This window comes from Berghia stephanieae, chromosome 6, assembly GCF_034508935.2.
Source record: "Berghia stephanieae isolate SIO BIC M18660-M18661 chromosome 6, UCSD_Bste_1.3, whole genome shotgun sequence".
Classification (NCBI taxonomy): domain Eukaryota; kingdom Metazoa; phylum Mollusca; class Gastropoda; order Nudibranchia; family Aeolidiidae; genus Berghia; species Berghia stephanieae.
In genome coordinates this window covers 32,028,859-32,038,840 of record NC_088365.1, presented here as the reverse complement: position 1 = coordinate 32,038,840, position 9,982 = coordinate 32,028,859, and the positions used below count along the sequence as shown (strand labels likewise).

Sequence of the window (9,982 nt, the reverse complement as noted above, 5' to 3'; positions counted from 1 at the left end):
TTTAATCAGAAAATATACAAAATGGGAAACAATTTAAATAAAACAAAAACAAAAACAAACAAAAACAGAACAAAAAAACAATATATATAATTATATATATATATATATATATATATATATATATATATATATATATATACATACATATACCCCCCAAAATAAAACCCGAGCATTTACATTTTGTTATTTGAATTAGAGGTCTCTTTGATCTAAGTTTCTTAGATTCGATGTCCAGCACTACCATTAATCATAAAGGACAAGGGACTGAGAGGTGGGTGGTTTGACGTTTAACATGATATAACATACGGTTTTAGTCCAACCTAAAGTCGCGAGAACGGTTATAACTCACTACAGTTTTAATGGCATACGCATAGAGGTAAGATATGGTATGAAGGAATCTCAATCCAGTCGTCAGCATTTTAAACACAAGTTTTTGATCTTAATGGCCCTTGTTTGTATCTACCAGACATGTCGAGACCATTTTCTCCCCATATCTGGATTTTGCATGATTATTATCGTTTTAATTTATATTGTTGCTGGTTGAAGAAGGGTTTTGAGTCAGAAACGTTCCATTTGAGGGAAGTGTTTTGTTTTGTTTTAAAAGCTGCTTCTTTTATTTCTGTTCAGTACTTTTAACATTGAATACTTAGACTCAAGAAACATACCGAGTCCTGCAGATGGCGACACGTGTCGGTCTGATGGTCTTGTGAAATGTCTTTCTCTTGAGATCTGATTGACAAACATTGCAATAATTCATCAATTCTTTTACTAGCTGTATTTCAGCAAGTATTATTTTTATTTGTTGTTTTTTCTCCTCTGTCTACATGTAAGCACAAAACAAGGTTATATTAAAATAATAACGAAAAACATTATCGAAACAGAACTTTAAAATGTGTGGCGTCTATTTGGATAAATATTAAAAAGAGGCAAAATTTATTCCAGAAATAAAGCCATATTGGTGACATATTTTGACAAATGTGAAGAACCATTTAGAATTTAGAGGTTTTATTTATCCACAATAAAGGTGGTTCAACAAAAAAAGAATGATATGACATGTTTGCAGGTCTTCATATAAATAATACCGAAACCCAGAATTGACGGAGCAGTCGAAACATAACAGTCGGTTGACTGAGAAGCAAAAGGCATGATAGTTATTTGTAATAACATTCTCTCTGACTCTGAGATTATATGTGTTGATTTATGAAACGAATAAACTAACTGGAACTGAATTGCGCGGTGGAACCCTCTACACTAATTGATTATCACATTATGATATGTCTTCCTCTTTTAAAAGGGAGTTTCTAAAGATGAGGTTTATAAATTGAATGCCAGCACATTGGGTACAAACTAAGAACGTGCAAGCCCATGAATAATCTATAATATTGTTCTGATAAAATGTGTGGACGAATAGACAAAAGGGTCTTTTTAATGTTATTGGTTGTGTTTCAAATTGCGGTTCTTAATTTGAGAGACTTGAAAGGCTCCTAATAATGATAAAGTAAATTGATTAATTATATGGATTATTTTCAGACAATAATCGATTATATTTTATCTTAGAAGCATCGCCACTTGTTCATGTAAATACTATATTGTGTGAGTAAAACCATGCATAGTGAGACATTTTAAAATTATAGGGGAAAATTTGCATTTTTTTTAAAAAGACCAATTTCATTTCCAGACATATCAATATAATGCCTTCAGTAATTTTTGACCAAATTTTTTAGTTTACGGCAGAACAAAACCCTAGTTCAAGCTTCAAGTGAAACATGAAATACAAGATCAGAATTTATTTCTTTTTTAGAAAGGATTGCAGATGGTTCTGTAAACACATGTTAAATTTTTGCCAACTAGCATAGAATTATTGGGAAATCTAATATATTATAAAACTATTATTAAACAATGATATATGTGTAACTTGTAAACCTTTTTTTTTTCAATAAGGGTAAATTCTATCATCCGTTGATCCGAATGATTATTAAGAAAATCTGTTAAGGCATAATGAAATGATCGGTCATTTGACGTTGGGATTCGCCAGCTGGTGCCGATTATTGGCGGAAAGACCTAGAAGGAGTTTGAGTGGCTCGTTCAGAAAGGCAGGGGGTGTGGGAATTTTGTTGATAGGCTCTACCTAGGTCAAATGACTGATGGGAGAGAGAAAGAGAGAGAGAGAGAGATAGAGAGAGAGAGGGGGGGGGGGTCCAAGCACACACCTTTGTTTTAAGACATCATCGAATTCAGCACGAGGCACAAGGACATGTCCACCATCCTTGACATCTTGGATGTACTCGATGACCTTGGCTAATTCGTCCTGCTCTCCAACTCGGTCCAAGTGAGGAAATAAATGACGGCTGGTGGCTTTGTCTATGACAGTCTTCCGTAGTTCTGAGACACCCTGTCCATCGATAAGGAAAACATTGGATTTGATATGATATAAAGTTTTGGGCTTGGGGGGGGGGGGGGGGGGGGGCAGTAGCTAATTAACCAGTTAACTACCGTGTACTAGAAAACTCGTATTCAAAAATGTTGCCAGAAAATACGTCATTCAAAAATCGATCGATTTAAATGACCCTCTTCACAGAAAAGAAACTCCCAAGCCTGGGACCTCGGGAGAACCCGGGTTATGGAGTTTTTGATGAGCGTCATTAAAATCGATCGATATTTGAAAGACGAGTTTTCTAGCCAACTTTTTCAAATTCAGTTTATATTTTTTTTTCTAGAGTAAGGCAATTAACTGATTAAGAGGGTGGTGTGCGGTAAGAGTTAAATGAAAAGAAATGTTGAAAAACAGCTTTTCTAGAGGCATTACAAGGATGTCACTCATCAGGCATTCCTATTTAGAAGAATGGTACAGAAATTGCATCGAACAAGTGGCCAATGCCACATCACAAGTAATGATCCATATAAAAAATACCCAAAATAATGTTCAAAATCTGGTTCGATGTTCATGTTTGTTACAGTGCAATGTCTTATTCATTTGAACATTTATGCGGGCATTTCCACTGTTTCAATTTTCAGTGCAATAAACAAGATTCCAACCCAGGGCTAGGTGAGTACCTATATATAAGCAGGTCTGATAACCGAAAGCAATAATGGAATTATGGGCTTGATTTAACATTGTTATAATGGACAATATTTTGTGTTGGGTTTGAAAATATTTGATATACAACAATGAGCAAATTACAATTTGAGTTATCAGACCTACAAATAAGTACTCATCGAGCCAGGGCATTCCGTTCCATTACCAAACTTAAGCAAATAATTCAATGATATTGGTTAACATGAAGATGTGAATTCTTTGGAATATATTTTTTTTTTTTTTTACCGCTTTATCTAACGTGTTAACCGTTAGGATTGTGTCATGAATGTGTAAAACGTCTTGTTTCTGTTTGCGGATACAGTCAGTGTGTTTCTGTGTAAGTTCCTTCAAGCTAGGCTTTGATTCCTTCTCGTCCTTTGTCAGGTTTGTGGCTTCTTTGTTGATGGAGATCTGGAGGTCACATCTGGACAGACGGAGAAAAAAGTCGAGAATGTATAATAGTATTATAGTATATGTGTTGGCGCATGTAAATCTGCACCATTTGAATATGTATCATAACAATAATAATAATAATAATAATGAATAATAATAATAATATAATAATAATAATAAATAATATAATAATAATAATAATAATAATAATAATAATAATAATAATAATAATAATAATAATAATATAATAATAATAATAATAATAATAATAATAATAATAATAATAAGAAGAAGAAGAAGAAGAAGAAGAAGAAGAAGAAGAAGAAGAAGAAGAAGAAGAAGAAGAAGAAGAAGAAGAAGAAGAAGAAGAAGAAGAAGAAGAAGAAGAAGAAGAAGAAGAAGAAGAAGAAGAAGAAGAAGAAGAAGAAGAAGAAGAAGAAGAAAAAGAAGAAGAACGATGATGATGATGATGATGATGATGATGATGATGATGATGATATGATGATGATGAGATAATAATAATAATAATAATAATAATAATAATAATAATAATAATAATAATAATAATAATAATAATAATAATAATAATAATAATAATAACAATAATAACTGGCAAATATGTTTATTAGGGCGCTTCTGCCACAAATGGAAATATGCAAATATGGAACAAATATCGATTTCTGACCATAGACTAAATCAATGTCGATCAAACATAAATGGTAAAAGCATAGAAATCGTTGGGTAAAAGTTACGTTTATTTAACCAATAATACACTTATAAGGTAACGTAAGGTGGTGGCCGTTAGTAAGTGTGCTGAAAGTCGTAAAATTGGGCGATTTTTTTTATATTTTTCGTTCGAAACATTCTTTTGTCTTTACTGTAGCTTTCTATCATCTAGTTTTTAGATATATTAAGAGTCGATCTGAAATTATAAAAATGTCATTTTTTTAAAGATATGTTTTCACGCGACTTGTAACATATACAAGTCTGAAATCTGAACCCACTTATGGGCCTAGTTTAACATTGTTGTGATGGACAATATTTTGCGCCAATTTTCGAGATTTCCATTACAACAATGAGCCCATAAGCAACTGGATTGTCAGACCTGCAAAAAAGTGCTCGTCGGTTTCATTCAATTTACGGCTATGTGGTCTAGTGGAATGACACTCGCTTACGGGTCGGAAGGTCCTGGGTTCGAGCCTCGCGCTCGGCGCATAGTTGAGTCCTTGGAAAAGGCTCTTTACTCACATTCTCTAACCGTACTCAGGTGTAAAATGAGTACCTGGCCGTTAACAGTGTTGTCTTTGTCCGAATAATTGTAATATCGCCTAACAGGCGTCATGTCCCGTCCTACATGTTAAATGTTGCTGTTGACCAGGGACCCCTTGTAAAGCGCTTTGAGCACATTTAGCAATATTTTATTCAGCACATTAACCGATTTGCACGGCCGGGCGGGTTGACCGAACGCAACTTTTACTCATAGAATGCGAGCGAATGCTTACTCAATATCCAAGATTTCCCTCTCCACACTTTGAGCCCAGTGTCTGCCCCACTCCGTTATCGTGTTCTGGACCTCTTCCACTCTTTGGGTGACTTCTCTGTTGTCACTCGAGTTGTTGTTTGTGTTGTTGGTGTCGTTGCTAGTGTTGTTTATTGTTGTTTGGGACAGAACGAAGATGACGTAGCTCCTTGGACACTGGCGTGGTAAGATAACATTATTTAAATGATGATGATGATGATAGTGGTGGTGGTGTGTGTGTGGGGGGGGGGGGTTAGGGTGGTGGTGGTGGTGGTTGGAGTGGTGATATGATGTTGGTGGTGATGGTGTTCTTTTGAGTGTTGATGCGGTAGTGGTGGTGGTTGTTATGATGATGAAGCTGCTGTTGCTTCTGGTGATGATGATGCTTCTGATGATGATGATGATGATGATGATGATGATGATGATGATGATGATGATGATGATGATGATAATGATGTTGATGATGATAACGATGACGATGATGATGATGATGATGATGATGATGATGATGATGATGATGATGATGGTGGTGGTGGTGGTAGGGGTGATGGTGATGTTTGTGATTTTGGTATATGAAGTTGTTGTGAGAATTGATTCTACTGTTAGCTTTTGTTGTTGCTGTCGTTGTTGTTGCTGCTGCTGCTGTTTATGGGTATGCTATGGTGGTTCCGGCATCTGTTGTGATTGATGAAGATGATTATAAGAATGATGATGCTGTTGATAACGACGACGACGACGACGACGATGATGATGATGATGATGATGATGATGATAATAATGATGATGCTGATGCGTGTGGTGTTGATGTTTTCTACCTGTGATTGCAAGCTATTCAGAATGTCTGTAAGGTGAGTACAATCGCTGCCTTCCTGGCCTATTTCCAAAACGACAAGAACTAGACAAGGAAATCGGGTGAAGACTGTCTGGACCTCTCGATGAGACTGTGCAAGATATAAATACATCAATAGATATCAAATGAGCAATAACCAATCGGAATATTCCCTGTGTTTATCCCTTATCTATAGACTATGTACCACATTTCCTGTAGCATACACGAGACTGTGCAAGATATAAATACATCAATAGATATCAAATGAGCCGTAACCAATCGGAATATTCCCTGTATTTAGCCCTTATGTATAGACTATGTACCATTTCCTGTAGCATGCATGAGACTGCAAGATATAAATACATCAATAGATATTAAATAAACATTAACCAATCTGAATATTCCCTGTATTTAACCCTTATGTATAGAACATGTACCATTTCCTATGGATACAAACATCCCTGAGACTGTGCAAGATATAAATACATCAATTGATATTAAATAAACATTAACCAATCGGAATATTCCCTGTATTTAACCCTTATGTATAGACTATGTACCATTTCCTGTGGATACAAACATCCCTGAGACTGCGCAAGATATAAATACATCAATAGATATTAAATAAACATTAACCAATCGGAATATTCCCTGTATTTAACCCTTATGTATAGACTATGTACCATTTCCTGTGGATACAAACATCCCTGAGACTGTGCAAGATATAAATATATCAATATATATTAAATATGCCCTGTATTGAGCCCTTATGTTTTAATTATGTACGATTTCCTGTAGAATACAAACATCCCTCACCTCATTAATATAAATATTTATATAACCACGATTTCAACGTGTCCGTTGCACTTAACAATACATCATTTAATAAAGTTTGCGAGGTTTTGCGACCTAACTCTTTTTTTTTTTTTACAGAGTAAGTGGCTTGTCCTTTTTGTACTTTCCATCTCAAGCTATAACCACGTACTCATTCAAAGCTTGTTTAAATTACCTTAAAAATGGTACGATGTTACGCAAAAATTGTGCAATGGGGCAGAGTTAGTGTGTTTGTTTATTTGTTTGTTTGTTTTTCGATCATTGTTATCATCCCAGTCACTGACAACGCTGAGCATCGCTTGATTTTATCAACTATACGATACTATATCGCTCGAGCAACGACGCAACCACCAAGGAATCAACTCATTCATCCATTCTTCGCTCCATTTACAAGTATTGAATTCCTCCAACAATTATATCCACCCTATCATTTAATATCCCATCCGTTATTACATCCACCCCCCACCCCCCTCCTCCATACACCTCTCCATTTATTGATATGACATCGACCTCCCCGTCAATTCATATTTCCAATCATCCATCCGAAAGTAATACTTTATCTAGAATAAAATATAAGGAAAAACAAAATATTATTTGAGGTACAGTGAGAAAATGCAATAACCATGAGGATAATGATGATTATGATGATGATGATGATGATGATCATAATATTATTAATAATGATAATAATAATGATAATAATAATGATAATAATAATAATAATAATAATAATAATAATAATAATAATAATAATAATAATAATAATAAATGATAATAATAATAATAATAATAATAATAATAATAATAATAATATAATAATAATAATATAATGATGATGATGATGATGATGATAATAATAATAATAATAATTATAATTATAATTATAATAATAATTATATTATTATTATATTGTTATTATTATTATTATTATTATTATTATTATTATTATTATTATTTATTATTATTATTATTATTATTATTATTATTATCCATCGGGCCTTACCTTGGTCCCTTTAAAATCCCAGATCTGTAACGTCACGGCTTCACACTTGTCTACCTCCCCATTGTCACTCTCCCCACCTGCTGCAATATGAAAACGAGAAGCACACGTTAGTGCCAAACCAGCAGCAATAATACTACAAGACTCCTCACTCGACTTCAGTTGAAATATGCACTCATTGCGTCATGCATTGATATTGTAGAAGTGTTGATACAGTTTATAAGATGTTATTGTTTATCACCAATGTAATCTCCTTCATATAAATTTTAAAGAGGTTTCCGTGCGTCTGTTGTTTTAAAATTAGAAATGAAACATCGTAACGCATGGTCTTGTGGAGGGGAAAAAAGCTCACTGGGTACCTGAGAGGGATCGCCAAATAATAAATCCAACATCTTCTTGTCAGAAATGTGTTTGGATCATCGAAAGTATTATGAATCAATGTGTTTGAAACAGGTTAACATTGACACAGGCATTACACCAAATGCACCTTCTCTGATCATATAAACCAAAAGGTTTATACATATTAATATCTACATACACGATCCTGCAACGCCTATTGCTATGGCTTGTAACGCGATCAGTGAATATCTGAAAAAAGTGTGAAAAAAATACAAAACAAAACAAAAAGAACCAAAAAACATTCGAAAAAAAACAAAACATCCTGCCGATTCATGATTTTTTGGGATGGTTTTTTTTTTTCTTGTATTTTTCTTTCTTACTTTGTCTGGCACTAATCCATACATACTTTTTCAGATATTTAGTTTACACCAGTGCCTGCTCTCTGGTTTGTTAACATGTTCAGTAGTGCTCTGTACGATGAAACTCCGCCGGCCAAATGGAATACATTTTCTTTTAGTTAGAATGTTATAGAGTTTTGTTGTTTTTTTTTTTTTGTTTTTGTTGTTGTTTTTTTAAATTATAAAAAATTGTAGACATGTAGGCATTAATGGACCTTGCGCGACGTCGGCATTGGGGCTAATGATTCATACATATTATACTTACTTGGGGGTTGCTGAACGGGGGTCCAGTCTAGGATAGCAATACCAGGTTGTGATGTGAAAGATGAAGTCAATGTTGATGACGTCAATGACGATGAGGTTGATGATGAGGATGGTGATGATAGACGATCATGGCATACTTGAGACGACGATGATGTTATCGCTTCTCTACTTGTATTTTCGAAAACCTTGTCCTTTTCGTTTATCATAGCGTAAATAATGGATGATGTGTCACAACCCTCTCCCCCAACCACGTAAACCAGCGTTCTATGGAATAAAGGAATTAATAAATACAATCATATCATTATCCAATCAGTCAGTCGATCAATAAATCGATAAGCAATGAAATGAGTTGATCTCTATTCGATCACTCAGAATCAATCAAATAACTAATAAATTGATTGAACTATCAAACAATGACTGAACAATCAAGCAAGGTATCTTTCTGTCTATCTGTTTGACATTTCAATTCCATTTCTATCCGCCAATCTATCTGCATGTCTGTCTACCTATCTACGAATGGGGTTTTCTGGCCTCCCATTCCCATGATGGGACAGAAAGGCCACCTCTCTGTCTTTTGCCCCCCGTTTTCCTCTTTCCATGTTTCTCTTTGTCTTTGTTCTGGAGTGAGATTGCTTGGGTTGGTGGAGGGGGGTGGGGAGGGGGGGGGGTGTTAGCTGGGAGTTTCGATGTATTGTACGTTTTTTTGAGAGATGATTATTTTTCTCTTGCAAATTATCTCTGTTATGTAATAGTATAGTTATTAGATTTGAACATAATATACTTTATCTTGTAAACATTAGAATGTATTAGAATGTATTCTTCATAGCGGGATCTTTTATAAGTCCTGGGTGGGAATTTTAGGTGATGTCAAAATAAGCACATCGGTGTATTGCTCATGGAATCTTCTTTCCCGGTTTGAACCAGTCCCCTTTGATTTGTTATTTTCTCGGGTGTGTCTAACGTTCTTACAACTTCACCTCTATTATATTCTTGTTTACTGGCGCGGGAATGCCCTCTTAGTGTTCCCAGCGCCGTGAAATTCAAGACAATTCTTCGTTGAGCACTCTAGGGAAAATAAATTTGGCATTATTTCTTGTCAATACCAAAAGCTCACTATTCCGAAGTTTGAGCACTCTTTGTCATTGTCATACAAATAATCTCCCTTTGCTTTTTGAAGCATTGCCAAAAACAAGCCGTGAGAAGCAGTAGCACTTCGAAACACTATGTCTGCATATTGCATTCTATTTATCTCCTATAATATTATATCTACATATCTACGTATGTATCTCTCTCCATATATATATATACCAATTCGTTTGTCTATTTATGT

The 9,982-nt window shown here is 34.6% G+C and overlaps 1 protein-coding gene across 1 annotated transcript in view; it reads right to left on the bottom strand.

Moving 5' to 3' along the window:
* Positions 1 to 8,910, bottom strand: part of LOC144975675 (uncharacterized) — a 25,695-nt gene extending 16,785 nt beyond the window's left edge. Inside the window, exons 1-7 of the mRNA XM_078919866.1 lie at positions 8,654 to 8,910; positions 7,655 to 7,734; positions 5,804 to 5,929; positions 4,972 to 5,165; positions 3,323 to 3,500; positions 2,211 to 2,392; positions 666 to 729 (exon numbers count right to left, since the gene is read on the bottom strand). Of these exons, the coding sequence (XP_078775992.1) occupies positions 666 to 729; positions 2,211 to 2,392; positions 3,323 to 3,500; positions 4,972 to 5,165; positions 5,804 to 5,929; positions 7,655 to 7,734; positions 8,654 to 8,858 (1,029 nt within the window). The 5' untranslated portion in view covers positions 8,859 to 8,910. The remainder of the gene's footprint in view (positions 1 to 665; positions 730 to 2,210; positions 2,393 to 3,322; positions 3,501 to 4,971; positions 5,166 to 5,803; positions 5,930 to 7,654; positions 7,735 to 8,653) is intronic.
* Positions 8,911 to 9,982: the final 1,072 nt, after the last annotated feature.